General features: G+C 41.8%; 1 protein-coding gene and 1 non-coding gene across 2 annotated transcripts; one reads left to right on the forward strand and one right to left on the reverse strand.

Annotated features, from left to right (window-relative positions):
* Positions 1 to 1,720: 1,720 nt before the first annotated feature.
* LOC145350029 (placenta-specific gene 8 protein-like) lies at positions 1,721 to 21,830 on the reverse strand. Its single transcript, XM_080198847.1, has 4 exons — positions 21,718 to 21,830; positions 5,851 to 5,999; positions 5,365 to 5,489; positions 1,721 to 1,810 (listed from the first exon to the last, which is right to left on the reverse strand). Exons 2-4 carry the CDS (start codon positions 5,957 to 5,959, stop codon positions 1,721 to 1,723), a joined length of 324 nt encoding a protein of 107 aa, XP_080054973.1. The 5' UTR covers positions 5,960 to 5,999; positions 21,718 to 21,830.
* On the forward strand, positions 2,695 to 2,765 carry trnad-guc (transfer RNA aspartic acid (anticodon GUC)). Its single transcript has one exon. It is a non-coding gene; the product is annotated as a tRNA-Asp (tRNA).
* Positions 21,831 to 23,294: the final 1,464 nt, after the last annotated feature.

The raw sequence follows: 23,294 nt of genomic DNA on the forward strand, positions 1-23,294 counted from the left end.
TATAAATAAACAGTACATGTTGTGAGGCACTACCACCATGCTAAATGGGATAGATTTTGAACAGACCTCGCAACTCAAAGCTAGGTTTTAAGAGGAGCCATGGGCATCAGCAGTAGCAGAGTTGTATTCAATTACAATACGCAACCTCATGGTCCAGCATATTTTCCACTCTACCATCTAACTGTGGGGTCATGTTTAGTTCAATGAAAAGTACAGAACAGCATGCTAGAAGCAGCACCAGGCATATCTAAAAATGAGGTGTCAACCTGGTGAAGCTACCGGCATGTCAAACAGCATAAACAGCATGTGAGAGTCAGAACTAAGCAATCCCACAAGCAATGAATCAGACTTGGGCTCTGCAATCTTATTAAACCCACAAAGGGTGGACAATTAAATTAGCTGGATGAAGAGACTCCACAAATATCCCCATCTTTGATGGTGGAGGAGCCCAGCACATCATTGCAAAAGATAAGGCTGAAGCATTTGTAACAATCTTCAGCCAGAAGTATGGAGTGGATGATCCCTCTCAGCCTCCTCTGAACATTTCCAGCATTACGGGTGCCAGTCTTCAGCCAATACAATTCAATCAGTATGGTCTATACAACACCTCTGCTCAAGAAGGAATAAAGGAATAAATTGGGTAGCTGGAGATTTAAGAATGGTAGTGGTTGCTAATTTAGAAATCATAATACAAGAAAAATGAATGCTTAGAAAGTAATAGTTAATTTCGGTCATATTTCTTTTTTAAAAAGTTAATATAATGGTTTATATATGTAAATATTAGTTCTTTTCATCACAGAGATTACAAATATAATAGCACCCTCTTCAGTATCTTTGTAATAGAATCACAGAATGGTTACAGATCAGAAGGCCCTCATGTCCGCACCAGCTCTGTGTGACAATATACAATTCCCCTTTGAAAGCCACGATTGAATATACCTTCACCACATTTGCAGGCAGTGTATTTGCTGTGCTAAACTGATTTTTCTACATGACCTTATGAGGGAAAGTCATGAATGAAACAGCTGAAGAGACTTGGGTATAGCACGTAAACCCTACAAATTCCTAGGACAGCGATGTCCTAGGGCTGAAATGTTTGCCCTTCAGCAACCACAAAATCTTCCTGTGTACTGGGTGCCCTCTTTTGCTGCCTTCTGCTCCCGTTTCTTATGGTCTCATTTCAAAATGGATAATTAATATAAATTGTATTGTGCAGCATGAAAACACATGGAAAACATTGTACATGTACATTTACCACATCTATTTAGACCTCAGATCACTTCATATGTGGTGATTATCTGCATGCAGAGATTATTTTTATGCAGGCACAGCAGACTTATGTGCATAACAAAATACCACCAAAAAAAGAGAGATGAGTGACCATTTAATCTGTATCCCTGGAACTGGTAAGGAAAGAGGAAAGTTCTCAACGATACTGGGAGAACTTCTCTTTTTTGAATAACACGGTAGGATCTATAGTACTCTACTGATCAAGCAAATGGAACCTCAGTTGATCTGAGACATTAATCTAATGTCAGACTAGAGTTTGTACGTACATCCTGAGGTGGTGTTTCTTTTCAAGGTTTTATTTCGAGACAAGCGTATTGCCAATTGAGCCAAACTAATTCTACCTTCAATTATCCTTAAAAAAAAATGTTTATAGCTGGATTCCTCTACTCACCAAATGTGATGTGACGTATGCAGAAAATCTTGAACCACATTAATTGAGATAATTTAATTCTCGTTTAATTTGGCAAAGAGAGCACGGGAGGCAACACATTGTTGTCCACCAATCACTACAAAGGCTTCCCTGTACAAACAGATATTAAAAAAAAGTTCAGGAAATAAACACCAAACTACCTTTATTTATTGTTATATCTTTATTTTGTCGTCAATCCAATTCTCATTGTGTGCAGCCTGGGTTCCAGAGAAGGAGGAATGTGTTAACATGTGTTGGTAGGTTCAGGCTGTATGTTTCAATGTTATTCTGTGGTCTGAGAGGAAGTTTAGCTGGTAATCTCATTTTTTTCCCTACACCTCACATTAAACCTTTCATCCTTCCCTTATAATACAATAAATCATATCTACATCGCGCTTTGTTGCCACACAGCATTCAAGGTTCTTCACCTAATGAATGCTTTTGCAATGCCCTGCCTGTTACTTAGGGCAATGTGTTAGGTATTGTGCAGGCACCTTGTGAAATACTAATATGTCTGATTAGTGTGAAAGCGATCATCTGGACCCGAAGTCTAGAGGACCAAAGGGTTGTCTGGACTTGGAAAGTCAGCTCTTTTCTCTCCTTACGGATGCTGCCAGACCTGCTGAGATTTTCTAGCATTTTCTCTTTTGGTTTCAGATTCCAACATCTGCAGTAATTTGCTTTTAAAGGTTTGTGATATCTGATGACAGATTATCACGCCTGCGTTGGAAATATAGCTGGCCCAAAATGCTTCCAATCTCTCTGATATTGTAGTATTTTAAGATTAAAAGATAAACAACTGTCATCAGCTCCACTGCTTGTTCAGTTAAAAATTACATCCGGTGGTCTCTGCATCAATCTTGCAGACTTTTTCAGTGAACATGGGACTTTTCTCATCCATGATTGTAGCTCCTCCCTTGTTGGTGTTCCTGGGTTCTTATTAACAGTTTACGGCAGTGATGGAGAGCTTAGGCTAGTAAGTGGGCTACATGGCAGCATTGGTGGTTCAGTGGTAGAATTCTCACCTGTCATGCAGGAGGCCTGGGTTCGATTCCTGGCCAATGCAAGACCAGTGTTTAATTCCTCTCCCTGTGTTATGGTGAAAAACTGGATTGACTGTTCTTGTACTCACTGGGATTTAGAAGAATGAGAGAGGATCTTATAGAAACATATAAAATCCTGATGGAACTGGATGGACTAGATGTGGGAAGACTGTTCCTGATGTTGGGGAATTAGAGGTCACAGTCTAAGAATAAGGGGTAAGCTATTCAGAACTGAGATGAGGAAGAACTTTTTCACTCAGAGAGTTGTGAACCTGTGGAATTCTCTATCACAGAAAGCTGTTAGGGCCAGTTTGTTAGATTTGTTCAAGTGGGAGCTGGATGTGGCTCTTGTGGCTAAAAGGATCAAGTGGTATGGAGAGAAAGCGGGAGTGGGATACTAAAAGTGCATAATCAAATCAAATGGTGGTACAGGTTCGAAGGGCTGAATGGCCTTCGCCTGCACCTATTCTCTATGAGTGATCTCTTTCATCTCAGTGGTCCACAAGATTGAAATCAAACTTGCTCACTAATCATGAATAAAATTACATACGTTTAATACATGCTGAATATTTCACCATGAGTTATAAAAAATGCTTAGTCATTTTTATATTAATGGAACTATCATCAGCTTCAAATGGTAAAAACAAAATAAATATTTATGCTTTGGACACGGGGGCACGCACGGCTCTCACAGTCAATGTTGTGTGCAATAAGTGTGCACCTTTACATACAAATTACTGCAGTTAGGAAAAAACTACGAGGATGGAAATCAGCAGAATGTGGCAACTCTGTGTATGGGTAACAGTCAACAAAATGTCTTGTGGGCCACACTCAGAGCCCAGATGGGCCACATGTGGACCCTAGACCACAGGTTGTCCACTGCTGGCTTACAGATTTCCAGATTTCTCCTGCTGGAAGCTCCAGGCTCCATGCAACCGTCCCAATTTCCCATTAGCAGAGACTCCATGCTCAATTAAAAATAGGCCTTTACTCTTAGAAGGATCCTCACTTTTGTCAGGAGCCCTCCCACACCCACACCCACCTCCAACATACTATCGATTTTTGAGCAATTAATTTTAAGTACAACTGCTGCATCACTGGAAGACTTCTGTTAAACAAACCTTGTGAAATGTTGGCATTTTCATTATAAAAAAGAGGGAAAATTTTTAGATTTATTCTGAAACTTAATCTACATTTATTTTTCTAATTTATACACAGTAACCTATCCAGTCCAGAATGCTTGAAGCCCTGTCATTTCTGGATTTTGGAATTTTCTGGATTATACAATGACGTCAGAATATCTAACCACAAATACGTGAACCGGAAAACTGCATAGGTATAAACGTTTACCTGAACCACAAAATAGTGATAAAATACTATAAAGCTGTAATAAATCATTTTAATTATCCAAATACTGCACCTTCCACGTTTTTACTGCCCAAAAACTGTGCTAAAATTGTGCTAAAGTCCATTATCAAGGATTTTATTGCGCAGCATTAGGAAAGCAGTTGTTTAATCAGACAAAGTCAGCATGGATTTACATACGACAAATCTGTTGGAATTCTTTGAGAATGTAACCAGTAGAGTTGACCAGGGAGAACCGATCGATGTGATTTATTTAGACTTTCAGGTGGCTTTCAACAAGGTCTCACATGTAAAGTTTAAAGCACATGGGACTATGAGTAGTGCTTTGAGATGAATAGAGAGCTGGTTAGCAGACAAGAAGCAAAGAGTTAGAATAAATTAATCTTTTTCCAATAGACAGGTGGTGTGACTAATGGGGTACTGTCGGGATTGTGCTAAGACACCAAGCGTTCACCTTGTATATGAATGATTTGGATGAGGGAACTAAATGCATTATCACCAAATTTGCAGATGACACAATGTTGATTGGGATGGAGCTGTGAAGAGAATGCAGACATGTTTCAGTGTGATTTGTACAGGTTGAATGAGGGAACACGTACATGACAGAAGCAGTATAATGTGGATAAATGTGAGGTTATCCACTTTGGTAGCAAAAATAGTAAGTCAGGTTATTATTTGAATGTATTATTTGAATGTGTGTAAATTGACAGAAGTGGACTCTCAGCAAGACCTTGATGTCCTCGTGCATCCTTCACTGAAAGTATTTCATAGCAAGAGGATTTGATATAGGGATAGAGATGTTTTGCTGCAAGTTACAGAGGTCGGAGGGGCGACTCCTGGGAAGACTTTGGAAATAAAATTGACCATTTTAAAATCAAGGTACTGATGTACCTGGAGTGCATGTGGATCAGTGAATGCAGTGGTAATGGGTGCATGGGACTGGATAGGAGTTGGAAATATGGGCACTTAAGCTTTGGATAAGTTTAAGTTTATTGAGGGTGGAAGATAGTAAGCTGCAGAAAAAGCATTGGAATAGTAGCAGCAGATAATCTGAGGCTGCCTAGAGATGACAATGGTAAGGAGGTTTAAAAGGGAAATGAGATAAATAGAGACTCTGACATTTTGCTTATTCACTTTTGGGATCCAAGGGATATTAATGCTGAACATTCCTTCATGAGGTTGAATGACAATAGCTAGATGGAACAAATAGCTTTTTATTTAATCTTTTCACGTGTCCTTAAAGTCTGACCTACTCACAGTAATGTTGTACTTTGCTCTGATGAGCGTTCTCATAGCCATGGAAGTACCACAGAGACAACACTCGTTCATGTTACCTGCAATTTGACAGCCCAGGCACAATGTACAGCACATACCACAGCAACCTGGAAATAATGAGAGAAAACATAAAATGCAAATGTATCACAAACTTCCAATGGAGAAAGCCGAGAAGTTTATCTGTTTGCAGGCAATGTTGTAAACTTTACAGCAACGAATGGAATGAATTATTTGTGCTACTGACCCTGTTGGTATGTTATTTAAAAATCAGGGAAAGCGCTTTCCAAAGCATTTGAAAATCTTAGATTTTGCGGTCATGCCACTGATCTTGCGCATGGAGAGTTCAGGCTCAAAGCTCCCCCCAGTATGTTAGAAAGAACTGAAAATTAGCGAGCAAGCAGATAGGACAAGTTAATATGGCTATGTCAGACAATCCAAAACTATATACATAGACTGGGATTTTCTTACATATTCCAAGATCAGCACAACAATCGCACAGTCCGGTGTTCCAATCCCTTTTTTGTGCGGAGACAGGCTGGTTTACTATAACCATGGGCCTGACTCCAAATTCGGCCATTTTGGGGCTTTTTTTTGCTTCACACTGGTGCACACAAAATCTAGAAACAATGAAGAGAATTTTTTATTGAGAAATGAGTAATGACAGTGGATTTTCCTACAACTCTTCTCATGTAACGTTTCCAATCTCCCATGTTTTATGCCGTCATTCTTGCAGGACAGCGTCTGATAGAGCTGGCAAGGCTAACTCCACAGAGATGAGGGAGCCCTTTTTGAAGGGCACTCAATCTCAAAATAATGTTATAGGCTCCCCTCCCCCACCCCCCACGGACACTGGTACCCCTGGCAGGCAAGGGGAACACCTCTAACCCTCAAACACAGACCGCCAACCTCCTCCCCTAACCACTCAGTGGTCAGGTCACCTGCTGCCCACCCCAAACCATGCAGGCTTTAGGATGACCCAACTGACCCCTCCCCCCATCCTCACTGGCATTATGGGGGACCCCTCAAACCCCCATCTTCACTGACATCAGGGTGCAAATTCCTCTCCATTCTCAGTGTCTGGCAACTCCTCTCCCACTGCCATGCAAGCACAACCACCCCTCCCTCAACCCCACCATTGCTCCATCCCCACATAATGGGAACGCCCACAATGAGGTACTCTAGAATCTCCGTCCCTTGCTCCATCATCTGGCCCCATCCTAGGGCAATGCCAAGCTGCCGGGAGGCCAGGGGGCAATGTCTGCCATGCAACTCATCACCCAGGGGGTAGACTTATCTCTGTGTCCCGGCGTAGTCATCATGACTTTTTTTGTTTTGTCATTGGTGGGATGGGGGGGGGCCGGTGGGGGGCATCTAACACCCCTGGAAGCAACTGCATTGAAAGCCATTCAGTAACGTTAACATGTATTTAGATTCATGGTATTCATGTTCACGTCCCTTCCAGGCTGAAAGTGCTGGAAATACTCAGCAGGTTTGGTAGCATCTGCGAAGAGAGAAACAGAGTTAACATTTTAGGCCAGACCTGCTGAATAATTGCAGCATTTTCTGTTTTCAGTTCGGATTTCCAGTATTCACAGTATTTTGCTTTTGTATTCATGTTCTATTATTCAACTGGATATAAAATTAGCTGTGTGGCAGGGGTCAGGGATCATGGACAGATACTTAGCTTTACAGGGTTCGGACAGTTGTGTGCCACAGGAATCTTTGTTGGGACCTCAGTTATTCACTATATTTAGTAACAACCAAGCTCCTAGTCAGTGAACCACATATCCAAGTTTTCCAATGGCATGAAGATAGGTGAAATTACAAGCATTGATGACGGGAATATAAAATTACAAAGAGACATTAATAGATTGAATTTTTAAAAAAATTCTTAAATGGAATATGGGACTTACTGACAAAGCCAGCGTTTGATACCCATCCCTAATTGCCTTTGAACTGAGTGGCATGATAGACCATCTCGGAAGGTGTTTAAGAGTCAAGCTCATTGCTGTCGATCTGGGGTGTCTGAGTCTGCAGGAAAGACCCAGTAATGATGGCAGATTTTCTTTCCTGTTGGCAGCATGGTGGCACAGTGTTTAGCATTGCTGTCTCACCACTCCAGAGACCTGGGCTCGATTCCCAGCTTGCGTCACTGTCTGTGTGCAGTTTGCACATTCTTCCTGTGTCTGCATGGGTTTCCTCCGGGTGCTTCAGTTTCTTCCCACAGTCCAAAGGTGTGCAGGTTAGGTCAAGCTAAATTGCCCCTTAACGTCCCAGGATGCATAGGTTAGAGGGATTAGTGGGGTAAATTTGTGGGGTTGCACGGATAAGGCCTGGGTGGGATTGTTATTGGTGCAGACTAGCTGGGCCGATTGGTCTCCTTCTGCATTGTAGGGATTCCATGACTCTATGAAACATGCTAGTGATTTCACAGATGGATTCTTTCTACAACTGATGGTATGATCAACATTACTGAGACTGATTACATTCCAGATTGATTCATTGAACTTACATTCCACTAGCATCCAATGGTAGGATTTGAACCCAGATTCCCAGAGCATCAGCCTAGGTCCCTGGATTTCTAGTCCAGTAACAATACTACTACACCAAAACTGTGAGGAAAATAATTTAAATATTAGGTAACTTGGACCTAAAAGGTTGGATCAGGATTCTTTATAGAATCATAAAATCCCCACAGTACAGAAGGAGGCCATTTGGCCCATTGAGTCTGCACTGACAACAATCCCACCCAGGCACTGTCCCCATAACCCTACGTATTCACCTGTTAATCCTCCTGACACTAAAGGACAATTTAATATGGCCAATCAACCTAACCCACACATCTTTGGACTGTGAGAGGAAACCGGAGCACCCGGAGGAAACCCACACAGACACGAGGAGAATGTGCAAACTCCACACAGACAGTGTGCCTGGCACTGTAAGGCAGCAGTGCTAACCACTGTGCCGCCCGTGAAAATTTAGCAACAGTGGAGGGTCCAGATATAGAGATTGTTAAAATGTCATGGATAAGTACAAAAGTAAATCAAAAAGACTAAAAGAATTTAGGGAGTTAGGAATTAAAGTAAAAAGTAGGACCTCGAAGGTAGTAATCTCAGGATTGCTACCATGCCATATGCTAGTCAGAATAGGATTGTCAGGATAGCTAAAATGAATACCTGGCTTGAGGAATGGTGCAAGAGGGAGGCATTCAAATTCCTGGGACAGTGAAACCAGTTCTGGGGAGGTGGGACTAGTACAAATAGAACAGTCTGCACCTGGACAGAACTGGAACCGATGTTCTGGGGGAATGTTTGCTACTGCTGTTGAGGAAGGTATAAACTAATGTGACGGGTTTAGGAACCAATGCAGGACAGAAAAGGCAGTAAGGGGAAAAGTGGAATGCAGAGAAACCAAGGGGAAAAATCAAAAAGGGTCACAGTACAAATTATAGAGACTGTGGAGAACTCAATGAATGCATCCAGTAAGGCTAAGAGAAATAAAACACAGGGAGAGTGTACAAAAGATGTGCAATCACACTGGGTAGAAATAAAAAATAGCAAAGGCAAGAAGTACTTGGCAGGAGTAATCTATAGGTCCCAAAGCAGTAGTTCTGCAGTGGGGCACAGGATAAACCAGGAAATACTGGGGGCTTGCAAGAAAGGGACAGCAACAATCATGGGTGATATTAATATGCACATAGATTGGAAGAATCAAATTGGCCAGGGTAGCCTAGAGGCAGAGTTCATTAAATGTATTAGAGACTGCTTCTTGGAACAGTATGTTGTGGGACGAACCAGGGAGTAGGCTATTCTGGATTTGGTATTGTGTATGAGGAGGGATTAATTGATGACCTCATAGTTAAGGATCCTCTAGGAAGTAGTGACCGTAGTATAATAGAATTCAAAAGTCAATTTGGGGATGAGAAAGTCGAGTCCCACACTAGCATTTTGGAATTAAACAAAGGAAATGACATAGACATGAGGACAGATTTGGCCTGAGTAGAGTGGGTAGAAAGACTAAAAGATAGGACAATGGATGAGCAGTGGCAGTTGTTTAAAGAGATATTCAAGTCTTCACAATATCCAATGACTATTTAAATGCTCTTAATGTTGGCAAGTCCACTACTGTTGCTGGCAGGGCATTCCACACCCTTACTACTCTCTGAGTAAAGAACCTACCTCTGACATCTGCCTTGTATCTATCACCCCTCAATTTAAAGCTATCTTCCCTCATGCTAGGCATCACCATCCGAGGAAAAAGGCCCTCACTGTCCCCCTATCTAACAATCTGATCATCTTGTATACCTCTATTAAGTCACCTCTCAACCTTCTTCTCTCTAACAAAAACAACCTCAAGCCCCTCAGCCTTTCCTCATAAGACCTTCCCACCATACCAGGCAACATCCTCTATACCCTTTCCAATGCTTCCATATCCTTCCATATAATGCGGCCACCAGAACTGTACGCAATACTTCAAGTGCAGCTGCACCAGAGTTTTGTACAGCTGCAACATGACCTCACGGCTCCGAAATTCAATCCTTCTACCAATAAAAGCTAACACACCTTACGCCTTCTTAACAACACTATCTATCTGGTGCCAACTTTCAGGGACCTATGCAATGGACTCTGAGATCTCTCTGCTCATTCACACTACCAAGTATCTTATCATTAGCCTGTATCTTATCATCTGCATTCCTGTTACTCCTTCCAAAGTGAATCACTTCACACTTTTCCGCATTAAACTCCATTTGCCACCTCTCAGCCCAGCTCTGCAGCTTATCTATGTCCCTCTGTAACCTGCAACATACTCCCACACTGTCCACAACTCCACTGACTTTAGTGTCATCTGTAAATTTACTAACACGTTCTTCTACACCCTCATCCGGGACATGTATAAAAATGACAAACAGCAGTGGCCCTAAAACAGATCCTTGTGGTACACCACTAGTAACTGAACTCCAGGATGAACATTTCCCATCAACCACCACCCTCTGTCTTCTTACAGTTAGCCAACATCTGATCCAAACCACTAAATCACCCTCAATTCCATTCCTCTGTATTTTCTGAAATAGCTTACTGTGAGGAACCTTATCAACTGCTTTACTGAAATCCATATACACCACATCAACTGCTTTACTCTCATCCACTACTTTGGTCACCTTCTCAAAGAACTCAATAAGGTTTGTGAGGCACAACCCACCCTTCACAAAACTGTGTTGACTATCCCTAATCAAATTATTCCTTTCCAGATGATTATAAATCCTATCTCTATAATCCTTTCCAAAACTTTGCCCACAACAGAAGTAAGGTTCACTGGTCTATAATTACCAGGGTTGTCTCTACTCCCCTTCTTGAACAAGGGGACAACATTTGCCATCCTCCAGTCTTCTGACAGTTTTGCTGTAGACAATGACAACATAAAAATCAAAGCCAAAGGCTCTGCAATCTCTTCCCTAGCCTCCCAGAGAATCCTAGGGTAAATCCCATCCGGCCCAGGGGACTAACCTATTTTCATACTTTCCAGAATTACTAACACCTCCTCCTTATGAACCTCAATCCCGTCTCGACCAATAGCTTGTATCTCAGTATTCTCTTTGACAACATTGTCTTTTTCCTGTGTGAATACTGACGAAAAATATTCATTTAGCGCCTCTCCTACCTCTTTAGACTCCATGCACAACTTCTCACTACTGTCCTTGATTGGCCCTAACCTTACCCTAGTTATTCTTTTATTCCTGACACACCTATAGAAAGCTTTAGGGTTTTCCTTGATCCTACCAGCCAAAGACTTCTCATGTCTCCTCCTGGCTCTTCTTAGCTCTCTCTTTAGGTCCTTCCTGGCTAACTTGTAATTCTCAAACGCCCTAACTGAGCTTCACATCGCATCTTTACATAAGTCTCCTTCCTTTTCACAAGAAATTCAACTTCTTTAGTAAACCACTGTTCCCTCACTCGACCACTTCCTCCCTACCTGACAGGTACATACTTATCAAGGATATACAGTAACTGTTCCTTGAACAAGCTCCACATTTCAATTATGCCCAGTCCCTGCAGTTTCCTTCCCCATCCTATGCATCCTAAATCTCCCCTAATTGCATCATAATTTCCTTTCCCCCAACTATAACTGTTGCCCTGTGGTATATACCTATCCCTTCCCATCACTAAAACAAACATAACAGAATTATGGTCGCTATTACCAATGTGCTCACACACCTCCAAATCTAACACCTCGTCTGGTTCATTACCCAATGGCCTCGCCGCTTGTTGGCTTATCTACATACTATGTCAGGAAACCCTCCTGCACGCATTGGACAAAAACTGAACCCTCTAACGTGCTTGAGCTATAGATTTTCCAATCGATATTTGTAAAGTTAAAGACCCCCACAACAACTACCCTGTTACTTTCATAGTGTTACAGTGATCACATTTGTATAAGTTTCAAGATACTGGTAGAAAAGGATAGAAGTAGTCCCAGAGTGAAAGTACTAAACTGGGGGAAGGCTAACTACAACAGTATTAGGCAGGAGTTAGGGAACGTAGACTTGGGGCAGCTGTTTGAGGGTAAATCCAGATCCGATATATGGGGGTCTTTTAAACGTCAGTTGTTAACAATTCAGAACAAGTATGTATCTTTAAAAATGAAAGATAAAGATGGCAAGATTTAGGGACCCTGGATGACAAGAAAGATAATGAGCTTAGTGAAAAACTAAAAGAAGGCATACATAAATTTCAGGAAATTGAAAATGGGTAAGGCTCTTGAAGAATACAAAGATAGCAGGAAAAAGCTTAAACAGGGGCCATAAAATGTCTTTGGCAGGCAGGATTAAGGAGACCTAAGACTTTTTATGCGTATATAAGGGGAAAGAGGCTAGTTAAGGAAAGGGTAGGTCCACTCAAGGACAGTGGTCTGTATTTGCGTATGGAGCCAGATGAGGTGAGTAAGATTCTTAACGAGTACTTTGCATCAGTATTCACAAAGGAGTAGGATGTCCTGGATGAAGAGTGCAGAAAGAAGGATATTGACATTCTAGGACATGTTGAGATAAAAAGGGAGGGGGTATTGGAGGTTTTGAAAAACAGTAAGGTGGACAAGTCCCCAGGGCCAGATAGGGTCTGTCCCAGAATATACTGAGAGATTTGAGGGAAGAAATTGCTGAGGCCTTGGCCAAAATCTTTGTATCCTCTTTAGTCACGGGTGAGGTACCAGTACCAGTCAACATCTTTTCCCAAAGGTAGGGGAATCTAAAATTAGAGGGCATAGGTTTAAGGTAAGAAGGGAGAGGTATAAAAGGGTCCAAAGGGGCAATTTTTTCACACAGAGGGTGGTGAGTGTCTGGAACAAGCTGACAGAGGTAGTAGTAGAGGTGGGTACAATTTTGCCTTTCAGAAAGCATTTAGACAGTTACATGGGTAAAATGGTATTGAGGGATATGGGCCAAATGCGGGCAATTGGGACTAGCTTTGTGGTTTAAAAAAAGAGCAGCATGGACAATTTGGGTCGAGTGGCCTGTTTCCATGCTGTAAGCCTCTATGACCAAAAGATTAGAAAGTAGCTAACTCTGTTTAAGAAGGCAGAAGAGACAATCTGGGAAATTACAGGCTTGTGAGCCTTACATCAGTGGTGGGGATTCTTAGGGACAGGATGTACTCACTCTGGGAGATAAAAGGCTTATTAGTGATAGGCAGCATAGTTTTGTGAAGGGGAGATCGTGTCTCACAAACTTGATTGAGTTCTTTGAGGAAGTGACATGAAAAATTGACCAGGGAGGGCAGTGGATGTTGTACACGTGGACTTCATGTAAGGCCTTCGATAAAGTTCCTCATGGCAGGCTGATACAGTGAAGTCATATGGGATCTGAGGTGAACTGGTTTGGGCATAGAAAGCAGGGAGTAGCAGTGGAAGGATACATTATTAACTGGAGGTCTGTGACAAGCAGTGTTCCACATGGATCAGTGGTGGGGCCCCTGTTTGTAATATATATAAATGATTTGGAGGAAAATGTAGGTAGCCTGATTAGTAAATTTGCAGATGATACAAAAATTGGGGCAGTACCAGATAGTGAGGAGGGTTGTCAAAGAACACTGCAGGATATAAATCAGTTAGAAACCTGGGCCGAAAGATGGCAGATGGAATTTAACCCAGAGAAATGTGAGGTGATGTGATTTGGAAAGTCTACTGCAGAAGGAAAGTATACAATAAATGGTAGAACCCTTAGAAATGTTTGCATACACAGGGATCTGGGTGTGCAGATTCACAGTTCCCTGAAGGTGCTAACTCAGGTGGACAAGGCAGTCAAGAAGGCATATGGCATGCTGGCCTTCATCAGTCGGGGCATTAAATATAGGAATTTGAGAAATCATGTTGCAGCTATATAAGACTTTGGTTAGGCTACAGTTGGAATATTGCATACAATTCTGGTCGCCTCACTACTGGAATGATGTCAATGCATTGGAAAGGGTGCGGAAGAGATTTACCAGGATGTTGCCTGGTTTGGAGAATATGGACTATGAAGAAAGGTTGAATAAACTTGGATTGTTTTCATTGGAGCGCAGATGATAAGGAGAGACCTGATAGAGGTTTACAAGATTATGACAGACTTGGATAGAGTGAATAGTCAGAGTCTTTTTCCCAGGGTCAAAGAGCCAACTAGGGGCATAGGTTGAGAGTGAGAGGGGGAAAGGTTAAAAGAAATGTAAGGGACATCACACAAAGGGTGGTAAATGCCTGGAATGCACTGCTGGAGGAGGTGTTGGAAGCAGGTTCTATAACAACATTCAAGAAGCATCTGGATAGATACACGAACAGGCAGGGAATAGAGAGATATGGACCACATAGAGGTAAGAAAATATTAAATTAGTGAGGCATGACTTGGTGGGCTGAAGGGCCTGTCCTGCGTTGTACTGTTATTTATTGTTCTTTGTAAAAGAATATCGGACTTTATAGCTGGAGGACATAGGATATGAGGATGTGGAAATAATTCTTTGACTATACAAAGCTCTGATTAGATACACCTGAAGTACTGTGAACACCTTTGATTACCACGCCTTAGAAAGTACATGTTGACCTTGAAGGGAGCATACCACAGATTTGTTAGGGTGATAACTGGACTCCAAACGTTGAATTACAAATAGAGATTACACAAACTAAGGTTCTATTGTTCATTTCCTTCACCCCCGCATTTTATCTGTACTCCTACTCTTAATTTTTATGATTTGATTCTTATGATACCTTGACAAAGCCATATAATTTTTTGCTGCTTTCTACTTAGTGAGAAGACTATGATATCCCCAGTTTTTGTGCACGGGGTCATGGTCACATCCTTGACACAGCGACGGACATCACCGGCTGCAGCTTAAAAGGATCTGAGAAACTGAGGTTGGCAATATCAACGATGGCAACTGGCAATGCCATCCTTGCCCTAGTTCTGGGGGTTGCAGGTCCGGATTGAGAAGGTGGCACAACCGAGTGAATACATGCTTAGTGAATTGCAACACCCTCAGACACTGCTTCAGGCTGAGGTGGAGGTAGGAGAAAAACACAGATCTCCATCAAAATCTCCATCTCCATCTGCTGTCCCACAAACTGGACAGAGCCAGGACAGCCGGGAGGCTGTTGACCTTGGAATCCTCCACATTGACTCGGGGCCAATTAAGTTTTATCACATCAAGCCAAACATGAGAAAGGAAGCCTGCTGATTGTTGCCTACCATTTGCACTCAGCTGATGAACTCCTCCATGTTGAATAACACTGGGAGGACACACTGAAGGTGTTAAGGACACAGAATTGGGACTTCAATATTCATCGCTAAGAATGGTAGCACTGATATTGGCCGAGCTGGCTGAGTCCTGGAGGACATTTCTGTCAAACTGGTCCAGCGGCAGGTATTGATTCAGCCAAGAGAGAAGAATCTAATTAAATTGTCCTCGCCAACCTACTTGTCGGAGATGTACCTGTCCATGACAGTTTAGGAAGTAATGACCACCAAACAGGGACTGTGAAGACCAAGTGCCATCTTCACACTGAGGATACCCTGCAGCGTGTTGTGTGGCATTACAAACATATTAAATTGAATAGATTCCGAACAGATGCAATAACTCAAAACTAAGCATCCGTGAGGTGCTGTGGGCCTTCAGCTACCACAGGATTGTATTCAACCACAATCTGTAACCTCATGGCTCAACATTTTCCCTACTCTAATATTATCATGAAGCCATGAAGGGGATCAATGCTGGTTCAGCGAAGAGTGCTGGAGGCATTGTCAGTGACAACACCAGGCTTACATAAACATGAAGTGTCAACCTGCCAGAACTACATGCCTGCCAAACAGACAAACAGAGCTAAGTGATTCCACAACCAATGGATCACATCTAAGCTCTACAGTGCTGCCACATCCAGGCATGAATGGTGGTGCAAAGTTAAATGACTAAATTAATTCTAACAGGAGGGGAAGGCTCCACAGTTGTCCCCAGTCTTAATGATTGGGGAACCCAGCACATCACTGCAAAAGGCAAAGCTGAAATATTTGTACCTACCTTCATCCTGATGTGCTGAGTGGATGATTCATCCCAGCCTCCTCCTGAAGTTCCAGCATCACAAATGCTAGACTTTGGATTTTTCAATTCATTTCATGTGATATCAAGAAATGGCTGAAGGCACTGGATGCAGGAAAGATTAGGATCTCGACAACATCCTGGCAATAGTACTGAAGATTTGTGCCCCAGAAGTAGCTGTGCCTCTGGCCAAATTGTTTCAGTTCAGCTACAACACTGGCATTTACCCAATAATGTGGAAACTCCTGTCAGCATAAACAAGTCAAACACAGCCAATTGTCTCCCCATCAGTTTACTCTCAATAATCAACAAAGTGATGGAAGGGGTTGAAACCACCACTATCAAGAGGTATTAACTCAGTTATAACCTTCTCAGTGATGCTCAGTTTGAGTTCTGCCAGGGCAGTTGATTCCTGAGAAAATGATAACATTGGTCCAAAAACAGACAAAAGAGCTAAACTCAAGCAGTGATGTGAAAGTGACAGCTTTTGACATCAAGGCACCATTTGACCAAATGTGACATCAATGAGCCCTAATAAATTCAAAGTAAATGGGTATCAGGGAGAAAATTCCCCATTGATTAGTGTCATACCTGGTGCAAAGGAAGATGGTTGCAATTGCTGGCTGCCAATCATGTCAGTCCCTGGACATTCCTGCACGAGATCTATATGGTAGAGTCCTAGGCCCAACCTTCTGCAGCTGGTTCAACAATGACCTTCCCTCCATTGTATGATCAGAAGAGGGGATGTTCACTGATGATTGTGCAATGTTCAATACTATTTGCAGCTCTTTAGATACTGAAGCTGTTCATGTTCATATTCAGCAAGATCTGGATAGCATTCAGGTTGGGCTGGTAAGTGGCAGGTAACTTTCATTCCATGCAAGTGCCAATCAATGACATCTTCAAAAAGAGAGAATCTAACCATCTCTCCTTGATATTCAATGGAAGCGTTGCTGAATCTCCCACTATCACATCCTGCAACTTACCATTGGCCAGAAACTGAACTGGTCCAGCCATATAAATATTGTGGGTACAAAAACAAGTCAAAGACTGAGAAAGTTGCAGCAAGTGACTCATCTCTTGGCTCCCTAAAATCTTGTCCACTACAATCTACAAGGCTCAAGTCGGGAGGGTAATGGAACACTCTTCGTTTGCCTGGATGGTTGCAGCTCCAACAACACTCATGAAGCTTGACAACAACCAGGAAATAGCAGCCCTCTTGACTGGCATTCCGCCTACCACTTTAACCATTCACTCCTCCCATCATCATTGCATTAAGGAAAGGAACATCTGTAATTATGGGTGATTTTAATCTGCAAATGGATGGGACAAATTAAATTTGTCACAATACCGTAGGGGCAAAATTCTTGGTGTATGGGATGGTTTTCTAGACCAATATGTTGAGGAACCAACTAGCGAGCAGGCTATTCTAGACTGGGTGTTGTGTAATGAGAAGGGGATAATTGGTAACCTAGTTGTGCAAGACCCCTTGGTTATGAGCGACCATAACATGATAGAATTTTTCATCAAGGTGGAGAGTGACATAGTTGATTCTGAGATTAGGGTCCAGAGTCTTAATAAAAGAAACTGTGAAGATATGAGATACAAGCTGGCAATGATAGGTTGGGAAATGTCACTGAAAGGGAGAGACAATGGAAAACATTCAAGGAACGCAAGGGTGAACTTCAACAATTGTTTATTCCTGTCTATAAAAAAAGTAAGGTCTGAGATACCTGGAGTTATAATCCAATGGAAAATATAAAATATATAAAGTAATGCTGGAAAGGCAGCCAAACCATGCTTACAAGGGAAATTAGAAATAGTGTTAGATCCAAGAGAGAGGCATACAAAACAGCAGACCTGAGGATTGGGAACAGTTTAGAATTCAGCAAAGGAGGACCAAGGGATTGATTAGGAAGGGGAAAATAGATTATGAGAGCAACTTTGTGGGGAACATAAAAACTGACTGTAAAAGTTTCTATAGGTATGTGAGCAATATAAAATTGGTGAAGACAAATGTAGGTCCCTTACAGTCAGAAATAGGGGAATTTAAAATAGGGACCAAAGAAACAGCTGCCCAACTCAATACATAATTTGGTTCCATCTTCACAAAAGGAGGAGACAAATGAGATACCAGAAATGTTGGAGAACATGGGGTTTAGTGAGTGAGAGGAAATGAAGGAGATAAAGTTTAAAGTTTGTTTATTAGTCACAAGCAGGCTGACAGTCACACTGCAATGAAGTTACTGTGAAATCCCCTAGTCACCACACTCTGGTGCCTGTTTGGGTACACAGAGGGAAAATTTAGCATGGCCAATGCACCTAATGAGCGTGTCTTTGGACTGTGGGAGGAAACCGGAGCACTCAAAGTAAACCCACGCAAGATCAATGTTAGTTGGGAAATGGTCTTGGGGAAACTGAGAAGATTGACTGCTGATAAGCCACAGCACCTGGATAATCTACATCCCAGATAACTTAAGGAAGTGGCCCAAGAAAAACTGGATGCATTAGTGATCATGTTCCAAGATTCTGCAGATTCTGGAACAGTTCCTACAAATTGGAGGGTATCTAATGTAACCCCACTATTTAAAAAGGGAGGTAGCGAGAAAACAGGGAATTATAGATCAGTAACTCTAATGTCGGTAGTGGGGGAAGTTTTAGAGTCCATTAACAAAGATTTTATAGAAAAACATTTGGAAAACAGTGGCAGGATCAGACAAAGTCAGCATGGATTTATGAAAGGGAAATAATGTTTGACAAATCTGTTGGAATTCTTTGAGGATGTAACTAGTAGAGCTGGTGAAGCTGAGGGAGGGGGGCAATAGATGTGGTTTATTTGGACACATTAGTGATTGTGTATAAATTAAAGCACGTGGAGTTGGGGTAATGTATTGAGATGGATAGAAAACTGGTTGGCAGACAGGGAACACAGAGTAGGAATAAACTGGTCTTTAACTGATTGGCAGTCACTGACTGTTGGGGTACTGCAGAGATCAGTGCTAGAACCTCAGCTATTCACAATATATATTAATGATTTAGATGAGGGAACTAAATGTAATATCTTCAAATTTGCAAATGACACAAAGTTGCGAGAAGGATGCAGAAATCCTTCAGTTTGATTTGGACAAGTTGAGTGAGAAGGCAAATGATTGGCAGATGCAGTTTAATTTAGATATCCAAAGGTTATTCACTTTGGTAGCAAAAGCACAAAGGCAGAATACTACCTGAATGGCTATAAATTAGGAGAGAAGAATGTGCAATAAGACCTGGATATCCTTGTACACCAGCTGCTGAAGGTAAACACACAGGTGCAGCAGGCAATGAAAAGGGCAAATAGTATGTTGGCCTTCATAGCAAGAAGATTTGAGTACAGGGATGCCTTGCTGCAGTTATACAGGGTCATAGTCAGACCACACCTGGAATGTTGTGCGCAATTTTGGTCTCCTTATTGAAGGAAGGATGTTCTTTCTCTAGAGCAAGTGCAAGGAAGATTTACCAGAATGATTCCTGGGTTGGTGGGACTGACATATGAGGAGAGATTGAGCCAGTTAGGATTGCATTCGCTGGAGTTCAGAAGAATGAGAGGGGATCTCATAGAAACCTATAAAATTCTAACAGGGCTAGACAGGGTGGATGAAAGAAGGATGTTCCCGATGGTGGGTGTGTCCCGAACCAGGGGTCACAGTCTGAGGATACAAGGTAGACTATTTAGGACAGAGATGAAAATAAATTTCTTCACCCAAACAGCGGACAGCCTATGGAATTTATTATTACAGAAAGCAGTTGAAGCCAAAACATTGAATGTTTTCAAGAAGCAGTTAGGTACAGCACTTCAAACAGAGGGAATCAAAGGATATGGGAGGAAGTTGGGATCAGGCTAGTGAGTTGGATGATCAGCCATGAACATATTGAATGGCAGAGCAAGCTTGAAGGACAGAATGGCTCCTCCTGCTTCTATTTTCTATGTTTCAATGCTGCATTTCCATGATGACAGCAGTGTGTACCATCTACAAACTGCAATGCAGCAACTCAACAAGTCTCCACTGACTGTACCTTCCAAGGCCACAGTTCCTAACACCTTGAAGGGCAAGGGCAGCAAATGATTTGAGTTCTCCTTCTAGTCACTCACCCTCCTGACTTGGAAGTATATTTCTGTTCCTTCACTGTCGCTGGCTCAAAATCCTGGAATTCCCTCCCTACTTCTCTTATCCTTTTCCTTTTCTTTCTCTTCCAAATGTAAGTCTATTGAATTATTACCAAACAATAAGCTATTTTCTGTACTGTTTTTCATTATGATTGTGGTTAACATTAGCAAATGAAGAAGAAACTAAACCCTGGAATTCCTTCTCTAACAGCACTGTTGGTGTAGCTACACCAGATGGACTGGTCTTCTTCAAAACGACAGCTCACCATCACCTTTTTCAGGACAATTACGATGGGTGACAAACGCAAGCTTTGTCTATGTCGCCCACATCCCAAGAAAGGTTAAAAAAATTGTGTATTCACCTCAGAGGAAGTGCAGCAATGATTTACCAGAATGATACTTAGACACCAATAGTTAAATTACAATGAGACATTACACTCATCGAGCTTGTAATCCTTGTGGTTTGATCAATGTTTTTTGGGATATTAAGGGGAACTGAAAAAATTGATGGAGATAAATTATTTTTGCTATTTGTGGAGTCTAACAATGGAATTTTACTGCCCCACCCGCCATGGAATTGGAGTGGGCGAGGGGCGGACAATGGAAATGTCCATTTACCTTGGACGGGATTTTCCATGTCGAGCGAGGCCATAAAATCCTGCAGGACTTAGGAGCATTGTCTAAAAATTGAAGACATTTTTCTGGACTGAAATTAGGAAACACAAAGGGTGGTGAAAGTTTGAAACCCAAATGCAAATGTCAATTGGTGCCACCGCATTTATTAATTTTAAACCTGAGACGGATAGATTTAAGTTACTAAGTCAGATGAGACAAAGGAGGGATGGGAATCATGGTCTCATTCAAAGATGGGACAGGCTTGAGTAGCTAAATGGGCTTTTCCTGTTCTATGTTTTCATAAGACACAACTATCTTAAGGGACACTAAATTGTTCTCACTGACTGATTCACAAATTAAATGCTTAACACTACTTCAGCTTCAGAGTCCTTCACTCATCACATTTATCACCAAAAATGCAGTACATTTTCCTTAAAATTTGAACTTATTTTTATAGTTTCCTTTATAATTACTTTGGCACCATTTGACTTTGTGACTTAATCAGGTCAATGGTGTGTGTTTTTGGTCGAATTAAGGAGCCTGCTACTTACTATGAGCCGACATGTTTTCCCTGCGGGAAGTGCAAGTAATATATTAGTCATTAGTTTTGAGTTGATCTCCTGACTTTACCAGCATTTCCCCTTGAGAATAATACAAGTTACTGTTAGAGTTCCCTAATCATTATGAAAGCACTTCAGTTCCCTTTGGGAAGGTCAGGCGTTAAAAATGTTTTTGAATATCTAAGTCCAAAGTTCATGCTCTACTCCTCCACTAACCAGCGGCGAAAAATCTCAAGGTTGCCAGGGTATAACAAGTACATTTTAAATAATGAGTCAGAAATAAACTTATCCAGAAAATAATTGAAACAGAATTAAATTCAGCCCAATTTGTGTCCATTCCTTGTGATATACCAGGCATATTAGTTTATTGTCAATAAATGTTTAATATATGTCACACAAAAGTGACTGTATTTAAAATTCTGGGTCTGATTTAATTTTTACCCTTCCTTATCTAACACTTACTTACCGTCTTTAGTAAAGAAGCGTGTCTGGAGACGCTTTCCACTCCACTACATCGAAGAATCAGTTGCACTTTCTATCTTCAGTTTTTATATAGGAGTGATTAAAGAGATGGATCTTTGCCAAAACATTTGTTAGTTTATGCCTCACGTGATATGGGCTAGTATTTAAACATTTGCCTTAAACCCTAGCACGTTGCGAAGCATTGAAGGGGACCAGTTGGAATATCAAGAAATGGTTGAAAACACTGGATATTCCAAAGGCTCTGAGCCCTGTAAACATTCCAGTAATAATACTGAAGATTTATGCTCTAGAACCTGCTGCACCCTTCACTAAGCTGATTCAATACAGCTATGACACTGACACCTGACAATGTGAAAAGTTGCTCAGGTATGTCCTGTACACAAAAGGTAGGACAAATCCAGCCTGGTCAATCAGTCTCTCAATTATCGGCAAATTGATTGCACGGGTCATCAACAGTGTTATCAAGTGGCACTTGTTCAGAAATCAACTGCTTGCTGGTGCTTGGTTTTATGTTCCACTGGGACAACTCAGCTCCCGACCTCATTACAGTGTTAGTTCAAACATGGACAAAAGAGCTGAATGCCAGATGAGAGTGACTGCCTTTGACATCAAGGCAACATTTGACAAAGTATAGCATCCTAGCAAATCTAGAGTCAACGAGAATTGGGGGAAACTCGCCACTAGTTGGAGTTATACCTATCATCTGAAAAGATAGTTTGTGGTTGTTGGAAGTCAATCATCTCAATCCCAGGACATCACTGCAGGATATGGTTTAGGGTTGCCAGGGTGCACGGGAGTGTCACTCCAGCACCTCCTATGTAAAAGCTTTAAAATTCACGGCTGGTTGGTAAACATTCCTTTGATGATTGGCTATCAATAATAGGCCATACTTGATTATTCTTTCCAGTGATCTCAGTGGAATCTCCTCCATTAATTGTCTGACTGGATGTTCACTCTAAGATTGGTGTTGGTTTGAATCCTCATTGCCTGCAGTATTGAACTACTTGTTTCCGGGGGTAACACATGCAGAGAGATTTGGCTCATTGATGGCAACAATCAGAACTGGAGGGAAATCCTCTCCCAACAATGTGGGACTGTGTGACATGGAGGAGGCTGCTGCGGGGATCATATTGAATGAATTCTACCTATGTAATGATGTGGGGCACAAGGCTAAGTTTGCCCATGAGTTCCTGGAGTTTGGGTTCAGGCTGGATGGTAACAGTTGACCAGAATGTCCGAAGCTCGCAGTGCGGCTGTGAAGCTGGAACCTGGGGAGATCATTAATTGCCATTGTGACGGTGCCGTTGAACTGCCCTCTTGAACCACTGCACTCCTTGAGGTATAGGTACACCCACAATGCTGTTAGTGAGGGAACTCTAGGATTTTGACCTAGTGACAGTGAAGGAATGGCAATATAGTTCCAAGTCAGGAGGGTGAGTAACTTGGAGGGTAACCTCCAGGTGGTGGTGTTCTCATCTATCTGTTGCCATTGTCCTTCTAGATAGTAATAGTCGTGGGTTTGGAAGGTGTTGTCTGTGGAGCTTGGTGAGTTTCTGCAGT

This window comes from Carcharhinus amblyrhynchos, chromosome 1 (genome assembly GCF_965287045.1).
Source record: "Carcharhinus amblyrhynchos chromosome 1, sCarAmb.v2.hapA, whole genome shotgun sequence".
Classification (NCBI taxonomy): domain Eukaryota; kingdom Metazoa; phylum Chordata; class Chondrichthyes; order Carcharhiniformes; family Carcharhinidae; genus Carcharhinus; species Carcharhinus amblyrhynchos.